The sequence below is a fragment of the Bombina bombina genome, chromosome 2 (assembly GCF_027579735.1).
Source record: "Bombina bombina isolate aBomBom1 chromosome 2, aBomBom1.pri, whole genome shotgun sequence".
Lineage (NCBI taxonomy): Eukaryota > Metazoa > Chordata > Amphibia > Anura > Bombinatoridae > Bombina > Bombina bombina.
Window position 1 is genome coordinate 126,196,143 of NC_069500.1, and position 19,724 is coordinate 126,215,866.

The following is a 19,724-nucleotide window of genomic DNA, read 5'->3' on the forward strand; positions in this document are numbered from 1 at the left end:
AGGCCCTTAAGTTGGCCAATTCTTTTAGTAGGGATACTTCCCTACAGGTTATTAAGCTAGGAGCAAAAATTTCTGGTTTTGCCGTATTGGCTCGCAGAGCCTTATGGTTGAAATCATGGTCCTCAGTTAGCTTTGGCCCAGTTTATCAGGTTCCAGTCGGATAACATAACTTCAGTGGCTTACATCAACCATCAGGGGGGAACTCTGAGTTCCTTGGCCATGGCAGAGGTAGCCAAGATAATTCAGTGAGTCTCACAACTGCTGCCTATCGGCGATCCACATCCCAGCAGTGGACAACTGGGAGCCGGATTTTCTGAACTGACAGACCTTTTACCCGGGAAAGTGGGAACTCCATCCGGAGGTGTTTTCCAGCTTGATTCTCAAATGGGGACAGCTGGAGCTTGATCTCATGGCATCTCTGCAAAATGCTACGCTTCCAAGGTACGGGTCGAGGTCCAGGGATCCTCAGGCGGTACTTATAGACGCTCTGGCGGTACCTTTGAATTTCAGTCTTGCATACCTATTTTCCCCGTTCGCTCTCCTCCCTCGAGTCATTGCTCGAATCAAACGAGGGGGTGTTGGTGATCCTCATAGCACCGGCGTGGCCTCGCAGGATCTGATATGCAGACCTGGTGGAGATGTCATCTCTTCCAGCTACGAGACTTCCATTGAGAAAGGACCTTCTACTTCAAGGGCCCTTCCTTCATCCAAATCTAGTTTCTCTGAAGCTGACTGCTTGGAGATTGAACGCTTAATTTTATCTAAGCGTGGCTTTTCAGAGTCGGTCATTGAGACCATGATTCAGGCTCATAAGCCTGTGACTAGTAAGATTTACCATAAGATATGGCGTAAATATCTGCATTGGTGTGAATCCAAAGGCTACTCTTGGAATAGAGTTTAGATTCCTAGAATTTTGTCTTTTCTCCAAGAGGGTTTGGAGAGGGGTTTATCGGCAAGCTCCCTAAAGGGTCAAATATCCTACCTTGTCTGTTTTGTTACATAATCGTCTGGGGGATGTACCAGACGTGCAATCGTTCTGTCAGGCCTTGGTCAGAATCAGGCCTGTGTTTAAGCCGGTTACTCCTCCCTAGTTCTTAAAGTTCTTCAACAGGCTCCGTTTTAGCCTATGCATTCCCTAGATATTAAGTTGTTATCTTGGAAGGTTTTGTTTCTTGTTGCTATTTCATCTGCTCGTAGAGTTTCAGGGCTCTTGGCATTACAGTATGAGTCTCCTTACCTTATTTTTCATTCGGATAAGGTAGTTTTACGTATTAAGGTAGGATTTCTCCCTAAAGTGTTTTCTGTTCGGAACATTAATCAGGAGATTGTTGTTCCTTCCTTGTGTCCTAAGCCTTCTTCTCAGAAGGAACGTCTGCTGCACAATCTGGACGTGATGCATGCATTGAAATTCTATTTACAGACGACTAAGGATTTTCATCAGTCTTCTGCTCTGTTTGTGGTTTTCTCTGGAAAACGTAAGGGGCAGAAAGCTACGGCTACTTCTCTTTCTTTGTGGCTGAAGAGAATCATTCGCTTGGCCTATGAAACTGCTGGACAGCAGCCTCCTGGGAGAGTTACGGCTCATTCTACGAGGGCTGTTTACTCTTCCTGGGCATTCAAAATGAAGCTTCTGTGATACAGATTTGCAAGGCTGCAACTTGGTCCTCTCTTCACACTTTTTCTAAATTCTATAAATTTTATACTTTTGCCTCGTCTGATGTTTCTTTTGGGAGAAAGGTTCTTCAAGCAGTGGTGCCTTCCGTTTAGGTTCCCTGTCTTGTCCCTCCCTTATCATCTGTGTCCCCTAGCTTGGGTATTGATTCCCAATAGTAATTAGATGATCCGTGGATTCACTGTGTCATTAGAAGGAAAACAAAATTTATGCTTACCTGATAAATTTATTTATTTCTTGACACAGTGAGTCCACGGCCCGCCCTGTTTTCTTAAGGACAGGGTTTTTTGTTATAAACTTCAGACACCTCTGTACCTTGTTGCTTCCTTTCTCTCCTTTGCTTCGGTCGAATGACGGGTTGGAGGGAAGGGAGGTGATATTTTGCTTTGCTGTGGTGCTCTTTGCCGCCTCCTGCTGGGCAGGAGTGATATTCCCAATAATAATTAGATGATCCGTGGACTCGCCGCGTCAAGAAATTAATACATTTATAAGGTAAGCGTAAATGTTGTTCTTATGTGTTATTTATGGCTAGATTACAAGTGGAGAGGTAGTTTGTGCTTGAAGCAAATTAGAAAATGGAAGTAATTTGGAAAGTTGTTTAAAATTGCATGCTCTTTCTAAAGCATAAAATAAATTATTTGGGTTTCATGTCCCTTTTAATGATGATTTGTGCAATAAAAATTGAACATTGGCTAATTTTAGCTTAATATTGGCTAATATTTAAGATGGGTGGTCAGTAAAATCAGCCGGGTGGTGCATCCATTAAAAAGGTCCTGGGGAGAATTGTATATATAATTATAATATGTATGTGTTTATGTGTAGCAATTCGTAGATAAACTCACTAGATTTGAAACAACAAACCTACTTCTATCTGAGATAAGTTTTCATAGTGTTGTCCAAAAAGCATCACTAAAAATAAAGGCCACTTTCATTCATTAGTAAAAAAAATTATTGCAAAGTTGCTTCTATTTCGCCGCAGCTCTGACGGGCCACGGCACTACTTGTTTTTTCAATGAGCTGATGTTCCCAATAGAGATGCGTGATTATCAACATTATGCTGTAAGCATGCACTGCTATTGGCTAAGAGGTGGAAATGCCGCCTCATTGAAAAAATTAGCAGTGACGTGGGCTGTCAGTCTCTAGGTGTAGTAGTAAAGCCACAGCAAAATAAAAGCACCTTTTCATCCATTTTTTTTTTAAAACTGATGACCTTTATTTTTAGTGATGGTAAATCCTAGCTATTTATCTATCTTGACACACACATTTACACTTATTCAATAAAATATATTTGCGAAAGTACTGAATACCATGAAACCTACAGGACAAGTCAGCAGAAGAGTACGGGTTTGTATTAATCATTTGATGTGTGATGCAACTGTGCAATAAAAATGCCATTTAATTTTATAACTATGAAAGGTCACCTGCAAGATATTAATTTATAGCAACCTGCTTTTCTGTGAGTTTCTTGGAATGGTTCTCATTGGCTGCCTTTTCATGTAGGCAATGAACCGATCCCTTGCAAATGTGATTCTTGGAGGATTTGGAACAACCTCAACTGCTGGTGGAAAACCCATGGAAATCACTGGTACTCACACAGAAGTCAATCTGGATAGTGCTGTTGAGATGATAAAGGAGGCCAATAACATCATCATTACACCAGGTATGGCATGGCTCTTGAGCCAAGATAATAAATTGTTTTAAAGCTGAATGACATGCTGCTTTGACAATAAATGATGATTGTTTCTCCTGTTAAGTGTGGTCAGTCCACGGGTCATCATTACTTCTGGGATATTAACTCCTCCCCAACAGGAAGTGCAAGAGGATTCACCCAGCAGAGCTGCTATATAGCTCCTCCCCTCTACGTCACACCCAGTCATTCTCTTGCACCCAACTAATAGATAGGATGTGTGAGAGGACTGTGGTGATTATACTTAGTTTTATACCTTCAATCAAAAGTTTGTTATTTTATAACAGCACCGGAGTGTGTTGTTCCTTCTCTGGTAGAATTTGAAGAAGAATCTACCTGAGTTTTTTGTATGATTTTAGCCGGCGTAGTTAAGATCATATTGCTGTTCTCGGCCATCTGAGGAGTGAGGTAAACTTCAGATCAGGGGACAGCGGGCAGGTTAATCTGCAAAGAGGTATGTAGCAGCATATTATTTTCTGACAATGGAATTGACTGAGAAAATTCTGCCATACCGATATAATGTAAGCTCAGCCTTAAATGCAGTAGTAGCAACTGGTATCAGGCTGTCATGTATGTATATTTTACACTTCAGTATTCTGGGGAATGGCACTTCACTGGGATAATACTGTATGCATAAGACTTTAGCCTAATTTGCAGTGACTAGCAACAGGCTTTCTAATGTCATTTCATTTATTTGATGTTAAACGTTTTTGCTGGCATGTTAAATCGTTTAATTTTCTGAGGTACTGGGTGAAAAAATGTTTTGGGCACTGTTTTTTTCCACTTGGCAGTCGTTTTATTTAATTTAAGACAGTTTACTGATCTCCCTCACTGTTGTGTGTGAGGGGGAGGGGCCTATTTTGGCGCTTTTGCTACGCATCAAAAAATTCAGTCAGAAGTCTCTTGTCTTCCCTGCATGATCCGGTTCGTCTCTACAGAGCTCAGGGGTCTTCAAAACTTATTTTGAGGGAGGTAATCACTCACAGCAGAGCTGTGAGATTGTAGCTGACTGTGATAAAAAAAAAAACGTTTATTTCTGTACTTTTTTTTCTGCTATCGGGGTTAGTTATCCATTGCTAATGGGGGCAATCCTTTGCTAAAATTGTGTTTTTACCTTTGATGTTATAGTTTCTCAGTTTATTATTTCTCAACTGTCATAACTTTTTTCTGTGCTTCTTAAAGGCACAGTACGTTTCATATTATTTGTAAATTACTTTGAAAAGTATTTCCAAGTTGCTAGTTTATTTGCTAGTGTGTTAAACATGTCTGATTCAGAGGAATATCTCTGTGCTATATGTGCTAAAGCCAAAGTGGAGCCCAATAGAAATTTATGTACTAATTGCATTGATGCTACTTTAAATAAAAGTCAATCTGTACAAATTGAACATATTTCACCAAACAACGAGGGGAGAGTTATGCCGACTAACTCGCCTCACGTGTCAGTACCTGCATCTCCCGCTCGGGAGGTGCGTGATATTGTAGCGCCGAGTACATCAGGGCGGCCATTACAAATCACATTACAGGATATGGCTAATGTTATGACTGAAGTTTTGGCTAAATTACCAGAACTAAGAGGTAAGCGTGATCACTCTGGGGTGAGAGCAGAGTGCGCTGTTGATAATAGGGCCATGTCTGATACTGCGTCACAGTATGCTGAACATGAGGACGGAGAGCTTCGATCAGCAGGTGACGGTTCTGATCCCAATAGAATGGATTCAGACATTTCTAATTTTAAGTTTAAACTCGAAAACCTCCGTGTACTGTTAGGGGAGGTTTTAGCAGCTCTAAATGATTGTAACACCGTTGCAATCCCAGAGAAATTATGTAGGCTGGATAGATACTATGCGGTACCGGCGAGTACTGACGTATTTCCTATACCTAAGAGGCTTACAGAGATAATTACTAAGGAGTGGGATAGGCCCGGTGTACCCTTTTCCCCCCCTCCTGTGTTTAGAAAAATGTTTCCAATAGACGCCACCACACGGGACTTATGGCAGACGGTCCCTAAGGTGGAGGGAGCGGTTTCTACTCTGGCTAAGCGTACCACTATCCCGGTGGAGGATAGCTGTGCCTTTTCAGATCCAATGGATAAAAAATTAGAGGGTTACCTTAAGAAAATGTTTGTTCAACAAGGTTTTATATTGCAACCCCTTGCATGTATTGCGTCTGTCGCGGCCGCTTTTTGGTCCGAGTCCCTGGAAGAGACTCTTGACTCAATAACTATAGATGAGATTTCAAACAAGCTTAAGACACTTAAGCTAGCTAATTCATTTATTTCGGATGCCGTAGTACATTTAACTAAACTTACGGCTAAGAATTCCGGATTCGCCATTCAGGCACGCAGAGCACTGTGGCTAAAATCCTGGTCAGCTGACGTTACTTCTAAATCTAAATTACTTAACATACCTTCCAAAGGGCAGACCTTATTCGGGCCCGGGTTGAAAGAAATTATCGCTGACATTACAGGAGGTAAAGGCCATGCCCTGCCTCAAGACAGAGCCAAACCTAAGGCTAGACAGTCTAATTTTCGTTCCTTTTGGAATTTCAAAGCAGGAGCAGCATCAACTTCCTCTGCACCAAAACAGGAAGGAGCTGTTGCTCGCTACAGACAAGGCTGGAGACCTAACCAGTCCTGGAACAAGGGCAAGCAGGCCAGGAAACCTGCTGCTGCCCCTAAGACAGCATGAATTGAGGGCCCCCGATCCGGGAACGGATCTAGTGGGGGGCAGACTTTCTCTCTTCGCCCAGGCTTGGGCAAGAGATGTCCAGGATCCCTGGGCGTTAGAGATCATATCTCAGGGATACCTTCTGGACTTCAAATCCTCTCCCCCAAAAGGGAGATTTCATCTGTCAAGGTTGTCAACAAACCAAATAAAGAAAGAGGCGTTTCTACGCTGTGTACAAGATCTTTTACTAATGGGAGTGATCCATCCGGTTCCGCGGTCGGAACAAGGACAAGGGTTTTACTCCAATCTGTTTGTGGTTCCCAAAAAAGAGGGAACTTTCAGGCCAATCTTGGATTTAAAGATCCTAAACAAATTCCTAAGAGTTCCATCGTTCAAAATGGAAACTATTCGGACAATCTTACCCATGATCCAAAAGGGTCAGTACATGACCACAGTGGATTTAAGGGATGCTTACCTTCACATACCGATTCACAAAGATCATTACCGGTATCTAAGGTTTGCCTTCCTAGACAGGCATTACCAGTTTGTAGCTCTTCCATTCGGATTGGCTACGGCTCCAAGAATCTTCACAAAGGTTCTGGGTGCTCTTCTGGCGGTACTAAGACCGAGAGGAATTTCGGTAGCTCCGTACCTAGACGACATTCTGATACAAGCTTCAAGCTTTCAAACTGCCAAGTCTCATACAGAGTTAGTACTGGCATTTCTAAGGTCGCATGGATGGAAGGTGAACGAAAAGAAGAGTTCTCTCTTTCCACTCACAAGAGTTCCCTTCTTGGGGACTCTTATAGATTCTGTAGAAATGAAGATTTACCTGACAGAAGACAGGTTAACAAAGCTTCAAAATGCATGCCGTGTCCTTCATTCCATTCAACACCCGTCAGTAGCTCAATGCATGGAGGTGATCGACTTAATGGTAGCGGCAATGGACATAGTACCCTTTGCACGCCTACATCTCAGACCGCTGCAATTGTGCATGCTAAGTCAGTGGAATGGGGATTACTCAGACTTGTCCCCTACTCTGAATCTGGATCAAGAGACCAGAAATTCTCTTCTATGGTGGCTTTCTCGGCCACATCTGTCCAGGGGGATGCCATTCAGCAGGCCAGACTGGACAATTGTAACAACAGACGCCAGCCTACTAGGTTGGGGCGCTGTCTGGAATTCTCTGAAGGCTCAGGGACAATGGAATCAGGAGGAGAGTCTCCTGCCAATAAACATTCTGGAATTGAGAGCAGTTCTCAATGCCCTTCTGGCTTGGCCCCAGTTAACAACTCGGGGGTTCATCAGGTTTCAGTCGGACAACATCACGACTGTAGCTTACATCAACCATCAGGGAGGGACAAGAAGCTCCCTAGCAATGATGGAAGTATCAAAGATAATTCGCTGGGCAGAGTCTCACTCTTGCCACCTGTCAGCAATCCACATCCCGGGAGTGGAGAACTGGGAGGCGGATTTCCTAAGTCGTCAGACTTTTCATCCGGGGGAGTGGGAACTTCATCCGGAGGTCTTTGCCCAAATACTTCGACGTTGGGGCAAACCAGAGATAGATCTCATGGCGTCTCGACAGAACGCCAAGCTTCCTCGTTACGGGTCCAGATCCAGGGATCCGGGAGCGGTTCTGATAGATGCTTTGACAGCACCTTGGACCTTCGGGATGGCTTATGTGTTTCCACCCTTCCCGATGCTTCCTCGATTGATTGCCAGAATCAAACAGGAGAGAGCATCAGTGATTCTAATAGCGCCTGCATGGCCACGCAGGACTTGGTATGCAGATCTAGTGGACATGTCATCCTGTCCACCTTGGTCTCTACCTCTGAAACAGGACCTTCTGATCCAGGGTCCCTTCAAACATCAAAATCTAATTTCTCTGAAGCTGACTGCTTGGAAATTGAACGCTTGATTTTATCAAAACGTGGTTTTTCTGAGTCAGTTATTGATACCTTAATACAGGCTAGGAAGCCTGTTACCAGAAAGATTTACCATAAAATATGGCGTAAATACTTATATTGGTGCGAATCCAAGAGTTACTCATGGAGTAAGGTTAGGATTCCTAGGATATTGTCTTTTCTACAAGAAGGTTTAGAAAAGGGTTTATCCGCTAGTTCCTTAAAGGGACAGATTTCAGCTCTGTCCATTCTTTTACACAAACGTCTGTCAGAAGTTCCGGACGTTCAAGCTTTTTGTCAGGCTTTAGCTAGGATCAAGCCTGTGTTTAAAACTGTTGCTCCACCATGGAGTTTGAACTTAGTTCTTAATGTTTTACAGGGTGTTCCGTTTGAACCCCTTCATTCCATTGATATCAAGCTGTTATCTTGGAAAGTTCTGTTTTTAATGGCGATTTCCTCGGCTCGAAGAGTCTCTGAGTTATCTGCCTTACATTGTGATTCTCCTTATCTGATTTTTCATTCAGACAAGGTAGTTCTGCGTACTAAACCTGGGTTCTTACCTAAGGTGGTCACTAACTGGAATATCAATCAAGAGATTGTTGTTCCATCTTTGTGTCCTAATCCTTCTTCGAAAAAGGAACGTCTGCTACACAATCTAGATGTAGTCCGTGCCCTGAAATTTTATCTACAGGCAACTAAGGATTTTCGACAAACGTCTTCCCTGTTTGTCGTTTATTCTGGTCAGAGGAGAGGTCAAAAAGCTTCGGCTACCTCTCTCTCTTTTTGGCTTCGTAGCATAATACGGTTAGCCTATGAGACTGCTGGACAGCAGCCTCCTGAAAGAATTACAGCTCATTCTACTAGAGCTGTGGCTTCCACTTGGGCCTTTAAGAATGAGGCTTCTGTTGAACAGATTTGCAAGGCTACAACTTGGTCTTCTCTTCATACTTTTTCCAAATTTTACAAATTTGACACTTTTGCTTCTTCGGAGGCTGTTTTTGGGAGAAAGGTTCTTCAGGCAGTGGTTCCTTCCGTATAAAGAGCCTGCCTGTCCCTCCCGTCATCCGTGTACTTTAGCTTTGGTATTGGTATCCCAGAAGTAATGATGACCCGTGGACTGACCACACTTAACAGGAGAAAACAAAATTTATGCTTACCTGATAAATTCCTTTCTCCTGTAGTGTGGTCAGTCCACGGCCCGCCCTGTTTTTTATGGCAGGTCTAAAAAATTTTTAAATTATACTCCAGTCACCACTGCACCCTTTGGCTTCTCCTTTCTCGTTGGTTCTTGGTCGAATGACTGGGTGTGACGTAGAGGGGAGGAGCTATATAGCAGCTCTGCTGGGTGAATCCTCTTGCACTTCCTGTTGGGGAGGAGTTAATATCCCAGAAGTAATGATGACCCGTGGACTGACCACACTACAGGAGAAAGGAATTTATCAGGTAAGCATAAATTTTGTTTTTTTAATGATGGCAGAGGGATTGGGGTAGAAATGCGATCTTGTTTATTTTTTATTTCAATAAGAACTTTCTGTGTTCATTAGTGATTTTTAAAGGATTCCTTAGCCTTTATGATATAAAATATTCTTAAATCGTGTTGCAGCTATATCAGAAAGCAGTGGCACACTCGTCTGGCAGGCTATTTAAATACTTTGGAGAGTATGCATGTGCACACCATTTTGTGGGAGCTTTTTATTGGCTGTGCTTTTCTATGATGCTGATCTGAGGAAAGAAGAAACAGTTTGTGGCTGCACAGCCAACAGTTGCTTTAATGGGACTGAAAATACAAAAACAAATTGCTATAGCAGAGTAGAGGGATCTTTCAATCACCACTACTAAACACAGTATGTTTTTGTAAATAATGCTTAAAGGGACATTCCAGTCAAAATATAATTGTACATAGATTAATTACATCTTTGAATAGAAACATATTTGCAATTTACATGTATTAGTAAAAGTTATCACTGCTTTAGTGTTGACATTTTTCTCTGCATGTGAAGCATAGCTAGATATTCTCACTGCACCCACATTTTAAATATTGCAGATGCTCAGATCATCACTGGGGCTTGTTTCATGTCAGCAAGTAACACATTGAGTCATTACCAGATGGTACAAGTACCTTAGGCTCTCTGAGCAAGTGCTGTGTTTAAAATGCTGGTGCACGGTGCATACTTAAATACACTTTTGAAACAGCAATAGCTTTTATTAGAAGCATATTTGCTCTTGCATGTACATTACAAAATTGCTTCTGTTCAATACCGAACTGCACCCATGTGGTTTCCAATTTTGGCTGGAATATCCCTTTAATAGAAGCAAACGGCTCAAAAAATAAATATATCTAGATATATTCAGTATAGATTTGGCAGAAGAGGATTGTAGGATTTGTCATCCCAAGTATTGGTCTCCTATGGTACTGTGAAAGAACTTGCAAAGAGTGGTGCACAATATACTCTCTACCTAACCGAGATGTTCTCTATGCTAAAACACTGCAAGTAAAATTGTCAATGGCTTCCGGGACCAAGTGAAAGTATATCGGGTGAGTTACAGATAGATACAGATTATATATAGATATATTTGAAATTTCCACTAGTCCTGAACGAGTTAAAGATTGGAAAAAGTAATTTCTGCAATTTCTAACGTTGAGTGGACTAATATTTTTCCCTCCCTGTATGTATGCATATTTACAGTGGATATAAAAAGTCTACACACCCCTGTTAAAATGTCAGGTTTCTGTGATGTAAAAAAATTAGACAGATAAATCATTTCAGAAACTTTTTCCACCTTTAATGTGACCTATAAACTGTACAAATCAATTGAAAAACAAACTGAGATCTTTAAGAATGAGGGAATTAAACAAAAAAAAACTAAAATAATGTGGTTTCATAAGTGTGCACACCCTCTTATAACTGGGGATGTAGCTGTGTTCAGAATTAAACAATCACATTCAAAACCATGTTAAATAAGAGTCATCACTCACCTGCCATAATTTAAAGTGCCTCTGATTAACCCTGAATAAAGTTCAGCTGTTCTAGTAGGTCTTTCCTGACATTTTCTTAGTCGTGTCCTACACAAAAGCCATGGTCCGCAGAGAGCTTCCAAAGCATCAGAGGGATCTCATTGTTAAAAGGTATCAGTCAGGAGAAGGGTACAAAAGAATTTCCAAGGCATTAGATATACCATGGAACACAGTGAAGACAGTCATCATCAAGTGGAGAACATATGGCACAACAGTGACATTACCAAGAACTGGATGTCCCTCCAAAATTGATGAAAAGACGAGAAGAAAACTGGTCTGGGAGGCTACCAAAAGGCCTACAGCAACATTAAAGGAGCTGCAGGAATATCTGGCAAGTACTGGCTGTGTAGTACATGTGACAACAATCTCTTGTATTCTTCATAAAAAGAACACTGCACATCACCAAAAGAACACCATACCCACAGTGAAGCATGGTGGTGGCAGCATCATGCTTTGGGGCTGTTTTTCTTCAGCTGGAACTGGGGCCTTATTCCAGGTAGAGGGAATTATGAACAGTTCCAAATACCAGACAATATTGGCACAAAACCTTCAGGCTTCTGTTAGAAAGCTGCACATGAAGAGGAACTTCATCTTTCAGCATGACAACGACCCAAAGCATACATCCAAATCAACAAAGGAATGGCTTCACCAGAAGAAGATTAAAGTTTTGGAATGCCCCAGCCAGAGCCCAGACCTGAATACAATCGAATATCTGTGGGGTGATCTGAAGAGGGCTGTACACTGGAGATGCCCTCGCAATCTGACAGATTTGGAGTGTTTTTGCAAAGAAGAGTGGGCAAATCTTGCCAAGTCAAGATGTGTCATGCTGATAGACTCAAACCCCAAAAGACTGAGTGCTGTAATAAAATCAAAAGTTGCTTCAACAAAGTATTAGTTTAAGTGTGTGCACACTTATGCAACCATATTATTTAATTTCTCCAACATTGGTGTGTCCGGTCCACGGCGTCATCCATAACTTGTGGGAATATTCTCTTCCCCAACAGGAAATGGCAAAGAGCACAGCAAAAGCTGTCCATATAGTCCCTCCTAGGCTCCTCCCACCCCAGTCATTCTCTTTGCCGCTGAACGAGCAGCATCTCCACGGTGATGGTGAAGAGTATGTGGTGTTTAGTTGTAGTTTTTTATTCTACTATGAAGAGTTTGTTATTTTAAAATAGTGCTGGTATGTACTATTTACTCTGAAACAGAAAAAGATGAAGAGTTCTGTTTGTGAGAGGAATATGATTTTAGCAGCAGTAACTAAAATCGTTTGCTGTTTCCACATAGGACTGTTGAGATGAGATAACTTCAATTGGGGGAAACAGTTGGCAGACTTTTCTGCTTAAGGTATGACTAGCCATATTTCTAACAAGACTGTTTAATGCTGGAAGGCTGTCATTTCCCCTCATGGGGAAAGGTAAGCCATTTTCTTAGTCTCAAACAGAATAAAGGGCTTAATATGGGCTATAAAACTGGTAGACACTTTTATGGGCTAGATCGATTTCTTTATTTGGGCATTTTATACAGCTTGATGTTGAAATTCACACTTTATAACCTTTGGGGAATGTTTTTTTACGTCAGGCACTGGTTTAGACACCTTCCCAGTCAGGAAGGGCCTTCCCTGTAGTAGGCAGAGCCTCATTTTCGCGCCATTACTGCACAGTTACTTTTGAGAGCAGGACATGCAGCTGCATGTGTGTGGGTCTGAAAGTAGTTGAAAAGGTTCCTAGAAGGCTTCATTTGGTATCGTATACCCCCCACGGGTTTGGTAAAGTCGCAGCAAAGGCTGTAGCTGGGACTGTAGAGGGGTTAAAAGTGTAACCGGCTCCGGTTTCCTCATTTTTAAGGGTTAAAGATCTGAAATGTGGGGTGCAATGCTTTGAATGCTTTAAGACACTGTGGTTCAAATTTAACCAAATTTTCACAATTCCTTAATAGTTTTTCACATATTCAGTAATAAAGTGCGCCTGTTTAAAATTTAAAGAGACAGTAACGTTTTTGTTTTAAAACGGTTTTTGTACTTTATTGACAAGTTTAAGCCTGTTTAACATGTGTGTGCCTTCAGATAAACTATGTTCTGTATGTATGGAAGCCAATGTGTCTCCCCCTTCAAAATTGTGTGATAATTGTGCCATAACGTCCAAACAAAGTAAGGACAGTACTGCCACAGATAGTAAAGTTGCCCAAGATGATTCATCAGATGAATGGAGTAGACATAGTTCTACATCATCTCCTTCTGTGTCTACACCAGTTTTGCCCACGCAGGAGACCCCTAGTACTTCTAGCGCGCCAATGCTTGTTACTATGCAACAATTGACGGCAGTAATGGATAACTCCATAGCAAATATTTTATCCAAAATGCCTGCATTTCAGAGAAAGCGCGATTGCTCTGTTTTAAACACTGTAGAGCAGGAGGGCGCTGATAATTGCTCTGTCATACCCTCACACCAATCTCAAGTGGCCATGAGGGAGGTTTTGTCAGATGGGGAAATTTCTGATTCAGGTAGAATTTCTCAGCAGGCAGAACCTGATGTTGTGACATTTAAATTAGAGCATCTCCGCGCACTGCTTAAGGAGGTGCTATCTACTCTGGATGATTGTGACAACCTGGTCATTCCAGAAAAATTGTGCAAGATGGGCAAGTTCCTAGAGGTTCCGGTGCACCCCGACGCTTTTCCTATACCCAAGCGGGTGGCGGACATAGTGAATAAGGAGTGGGAGAAGCCCGGCATACCTTTTGTCCCCCCTCCTATATTTAAGAAATTATTTCCTATGGTCGACCCCAGAAAGGACTTATGGCAGACAGTCCCTAAGGTCGAGGGGGCAGTTTCTACACTAGCCAAGCGCACTACTATTCCTATCGAGGATAATTGTGCTTTCAAAGATCCTATGGATAAAAAATTGGAGGGTTTGCTTAAAAAGATTTTTGTACAGCAAGGTTACCTCCTGCAACCTATTTCGTGCATTATTCCTGTCACTACAGCAGCGTGGTTCTGGTTCGAGGAACTAGAAAAGTCGCTCAGTAGAGAGACTCCGTATGAGGAGGTTATGGACAGAATTCACGCACTTAAGTTAGCTAATTCCTTTATTTTAGATGCCGCTTTGCAGTTAGCTAGATTAGCGGCGAAAAATTCAGGGTTTGCAATTGTGGCGCGCAGAGCGCTCTGGCTAAAGTCTTGGTCAGCGGATGTATCTTCCAAGACAAAATTGCTTAATATCCCTTTCAAGGGTAAAACCCTTTTTGGGCCAGAATTGAAAGAAATTATCTCAGACATCACTGGGGGTAAGGGCCACGCCCTCCCACAAGATAGGCCTTTCAAGGCCAAGAATTTCGCAATTTCAGGAACGGACCGGCCTCCAACCCTGCAGCCTCTAGACAAGAGGGTAATGCTTCACAAACCAAACCAGCTTGGAAACCGATGCAAGGCTGGAACAAGGGTAAGCAGGCCAAGAAGCCTGCTACTGCTACTAAAACAGCATGAAGGAGTAGCCCCTTATCCGGGACCGGATCTAGTAGGGGGCAGACTCTCTCTCTTCGCTCAGGCTTGGGCAAGAGATGTTCAGGATCCCTGGGCACTAGAAATAGTTTCTCAGGGTTATCTTCTAGAATTCAAGGAACTACCCCCAGGAGGAAGGTTCCACATGTCTCACTTATCTTCAAACCAAATAAAGAGACAGGCATTCTTACATTGTGTAGAAGACCTGTTAAAAATGGGAGTGATACACCCAGTTCCAACCGTGGAACAAGGAATGGGGTTTTACTCAAATCTGTTTGTAGTTCCCAAAAGAGAGGGAACTTTCAGACCAATTTTGGATTTAAAGATCCTAAACAAGTTTCTCAGAGTGCCATCGTTCAAAATGGAAACTATTCGAACGATTTTACCTACAATCCAGGAGGGTCAATTTATGACTACCGTGGATCTAAAGGATGCGTATCTACATATTCCTATCCACAAAGATCATCATCAGTTCCTAAGGTTCGCCTTTCTGGACAAACATTACCAGTTTGTGGCTCTCCCATTCGGGCTAGCCACTGCTCCAAGGATTTTCACAAAGGTACTCGGGTCCCTTCTAGCGGTTCTAAGACCAAGGGGCATTGCAGTGGCACCTTACTTGGACAACATTCTGATACAAGCGTCGTCTCTTTCAAAGGCAAAGGCTCACACAGACATCGTTCTGGCCTTTCTCAGATCTCACGGATGGAAAGTGAACATAGAAAAAAGTTCCCTGTCTCCGTCGACAAGAGTTCCTTTCTTGGGGACAATAATAGATTCTTTAGAAATGAAGATTTTCCTGACAGATGTCAGAAAGTCAAAACTTCTAAACGCTTGTCAAGTTCTTCACTCTGTTCCACGACCTTCCATAGCTCAGTGCATGGAAGTAGTAGGGTTGATGGTTGCAGCAATGGACATAGTTCCTTTTGCGCGAATTCATCTAAGACCATTACAACTGTGCATGCTGAAACAGTGGAATGGGGACTATACAGACTTGTCTCCAGTGATTCAAGTAGATCAGCAGACCAGAGACTCACTCCGTTGGTGGCTAACCCAGGACCACCTGTCCCAGGGAATGAGTTTCCGCAGACCAGAGTGGGTCATCGTCACGACCGACGCCAGTCTAGTGGGCTGGGGCGCGGTCTGGGACTCCCTGAAAGCTCAGGGGCTATGGTCTCGGGAAGAGTCTCTTCTCCCGATAAACATTCTGGAACTGAGAGCGATATTCAATACTCTCAGGGCTTGGCCTCAACTAGCAAAGGCCAGATTCATAAGATTCCAATCAGACAACATGACGACTGTTGCTTACATCAACCATCAGGGGGGAACAAGGAGTTCCCTGGCGATGAGAGAAGTGACCAAAATCATAAAATGGGCGGAGGATCACTCCTGCCACCTATCTGCGATCCACATCCCAGGAGTGGAAAACTGGGAGGCGGATTATTTGAGTCGTCAGACATTCCATCCGGGGGAGTGGGAACTCCACCCGGAGATATTTGCCCAGTTGACTCAATTATGGGGCATTCCAGACATGGATCTAATGGCGTCTCGTCAGAACTTCAAGGTTCCCTGCTACGGGTCCAGATCCAGGGATCTCAAGGCGACTCTAGTGGATGCATTAGTAGCGCCTTGGACCTTCAACCTAGCTTATGTGTTTCCACCGTTTCCTCTCATTCCCAGGCTGGTAGCCAGGATCAAGCAGGAGAGGGCCTCGGTGATCTTGTTAGCTCCTGCGTGGCCACGCAGGACTTGGTATGCAGACCTGGTGAATATGTCATCGGCTCCACCATGGAAGCTACCTTTGAGACAGGATCTTCTAGTACAAGGTCCATTCGAACATCCAAATCTAGTTTCCCTCCAGCTGAGGGCTTGGAAATTGAACGCTTGATTTTATCTAAGCGTGGGTTTTCGGATTCTGTAATAGATATTCTGGTACAAGCCAGAAAACCTGTAACTAGAAAAATTTATCATAAAATATGGAAAAGATATATCTGTTGGTGTGAATCCAAGGGATTCTCATGGAGTAAGATCAAAATTCCTAGGATCCTTTCCTTTCTCCAAGAAGGTTTGGATAAGGGATTATCAGCGAGTTCTCTAAAGGGACAGATTTCTGCTTTATCTGTCTGGCAGCTGTGCCTGATGTTCAAGCTTTTGTTCAGGCTTTGGTCAGGATCAAGCCTGTTTACAGACCTTTGACTCCTCCCTGGAGTCTGAATTTAGTTCTTTCAGTTCTTCAAGGGGTTCAGTTTGAACCTCTACATTCCATAGATATCAAGATGTTATCTTGGAAAGTTCTGTTTTTGGTTGCTATTTCTTCTGCTAGAAGAGTTTCTGAGTTATCTGCTCTGCAGTGTAATCCGCCCTATCTGGTGTTCCATTCAGATAAGGTTGTTTTGCGTACTAAACCTGGTTTCCTTCCAAAGGTTGTTTCCAACAAGAATATTAACCAGGAAATAGTTGTGCCTTCTTTGTGTCCGAATCCAGTTTCAAAGAAGGAACGTTTGTTACACAATTTAGATGTAGTTCGTGCTTTAAAGTTCTATTTAGAAGCAACAAAGGATTTCAGACAAACGTCTTCTCTGTCGTTTATTCTGGCAAGAGGAGAGGTCAAAAAGCTACTGCTACCTCTCTTTCCTTTTGGCTGAAAAGCATCATCCGATTGGCTTACGAGACTGCCGGACGGCAGCCTCCTGAACGCATCACAGCTCACTCTACTAGGGCTGTGGCTTCCACATGGGCCTTCAAGAACGAGGCTTCTGTTGATCAGATATGTAAGGCAGCGACTTGGTCTTCCCTGCACACTTTTGCCAAATTCTACAAATTTGATACTTTTGCTTCCTCGGAGGCTATTTTTGGGAGAAAGGTTTTGCAAGCCGTGGTGCCTTCTGTTTAGGTAACCTGATTGGCTCCCTCCCTTCATCCGTGTCCTAAAGCTTTGGTATTGGTTCCCACAAGTTATGGATGACGCCGTGGACCGGACACACCAATGTTGGAGAAAACAGAATTTATGCTTACCTGATAAATTACTTTCTCCAACGGTGTGTCCGGTCCACGGCCCGCCCTGGTTTTTTAATCAGGTTTGATGAATTTCTTTCTTTAACTACAGTCACCACGGCACCTTATGGTTTCTCCTGTTTTTTCTCCTGTTCGTCGGTTGAATGACTGGGGTGGGCGGAGCCTAGGAGGGACTATATGGACAGCTTTTGCTGTGCTCTTTGACATTTCCTGTTGGGGAAGAGAATATTCCCACAAGTTATGGATGACGCCGTGGACCGGACACACCGTTGGAGAAAGTAATTTATCAGGTAAGCATCTTTTATTTTTACTTCCCTCCACCTAAAAGATTAGTTTTCAATTGAGTTGTACAGTTTATAGGTCACATTAAACGAGGAAAAAGTTCTGAAATGATTTATCTTTGTCTCATTTTTTTACATCACAGAAACCTGACATTTTAACAGAGGTGTCTAGACTTTTTTATATCCACTGTATGTGTGTATATTTGTTTATTTATTGGGACTTGTATAATTACTGTTTTTTAAATGATTACCTGTTATTTTCTAGGTTACGGTCTCTGTGCTGCTAAGGCTCAGTACCCCATTGCTGATTTGGTAAAGATGCTGGCAGAGAATGGCAAGCATGTCCGGTAAGAGCAGCAATTTAGACCTTTAGTTGTCGCTATTTTTGCCTTGATCTGCATGCTTTTCTTCTATGCACCTTTTTGTCAAATCTCACCTGTAACTTGTATGTAGTATTTCCCTTGTTCTCTTGATTATGGGCAGGCGCTTATGTCTGCTAGGTTTTTGGATGGAGCAAGATGTTAACTTCTTGGCCAGGGAATCTTTACTAATATTTCAATAGTGCACATACAAGGAAGTTTAACAAATAAGTGGGCATTTCTCCAATGTTGCATCATGTAGTTATGTAAATATGGAGAATTTTGCTGGGTATCAACACACACATAGAAATCTAACCACATTTGTGATGGTAAATGCGGCTGAGCACTCTTAGAGCTAAATTACAATAGCACAATAATTATTTTGTGTTCTGTCCTGCGCTAGCAATTTGGTATTATAAGTGGATGGTAAAAAGGGTAATGTACAGTGCAGGGAGAGCTCATTTTACAAATGGTGAGTTACGTGTTGCACTCAAACACAACACAAAACGCCACTGAAAAATGTTGCGCTTTTGGAGACGTTAAGTGCACCATTGTGGTTTGATAGTTTGCAAAATGAAACACATGAAAATTATATAAAGTATTTCAGTTAAATGTATACATATTACATTAATACTGATTAAAAGCACCACTAAACCCAGTAGAAATTAATAATTGACTAACTCACAATAAAAAAAGACAATGCAATATCACTTATAATTTGAAAGGAGCAATATAATCTTTTTTGGCAAATTTCAGTTATTCCAATTTACTGTATCATGTGACAGCCATCAACCAATCACTATATGCATCTACGTATATATTCTGGGCACTTTTGCACATGCTCAATAGGATCTGGAGCCTCAGATAGTGTGCATATAAAATGAATGTACATGTTTTGCTAATGGGAGTATATTTTAAAGTTTCAAATTGAATGCTTTATCTGAATCATGAAACTATCATTTTGACTTTAGTGCCCTTTAAAGATGAGGTCTGGAAGGGCTCAAAGGTGTTTTGGAATTAAACTTTACTTATAGGATTTACTTTATTTGCCATACCCCATACAGGTTTCCAAGTTTAAATGGACAGTCTACAAATTATTTTTTTATGGTTTAAAAAGATAGATAATCCCTTTATTACCCATTCCCCAGTTTTGCATAACCAACACTGTTCTATTAATATACTTTTTACCTCTGTGATTACCTTGTATCTAAGCATCTGCAGACTGCCCCCTTATTTTAGTTCTTTTGAAAGACTTTCATTTTAGCCAATCAGTGCTGACTCCTAGGTAACTTCACATGCGTGAGCACAATGTTCTCTATATGGCACACATGAACTAACGTCCCCTAACTGAAAAACTGTCAAAATGCCCTGAACCAAGGGCTTAGAAATTAGCATATAAGCCTACCTAGGTTTAGCTTTTAACTAAGAATACCAAGACAACAAAGCAAATTTGATGAAAAAAAGTAAAGAGGGCATGTAATTTTAAACAACTTTCCAATCTGAATCATGAAGTTTAATTTTGACTAGACTGTCCCTTTAACCTTTGGCACAAACCCTGATTTCCTATATCAGGTAGAATCTGCTAAAACTGCAGACTTTCTGTCATTTTTTTTCTTACCGCCTCTTA

At 42.1% G+C, this 19,724-nt stretch overlaps 1 protein-coding gene across 1 annotated transcript in view; it reads left to right on the forward strand.

The window, feature by feature from the left end:
* Positions 1-19,724, forward strand: part of NNT (nicotinamide nucleotide transhydrogenase) — a 441,005-nt gene that overhangs the window by 374,517 nt on the left and 46,764 nt on the right. The window contains exons 18-19 of the mRNA XM_053701258.1: positions 3,173-3,332; positions 18,004-18,085. Of these exons, the coding sequence (XP_053557233.1) occupies positions 3,173-3,332; positions 18,004-18,085 (242 nt within the window). The remainder of the gene's footprint in view (positions 1-3,172; positions 3,333-18,003; positions 18,086-19,724) is intronic.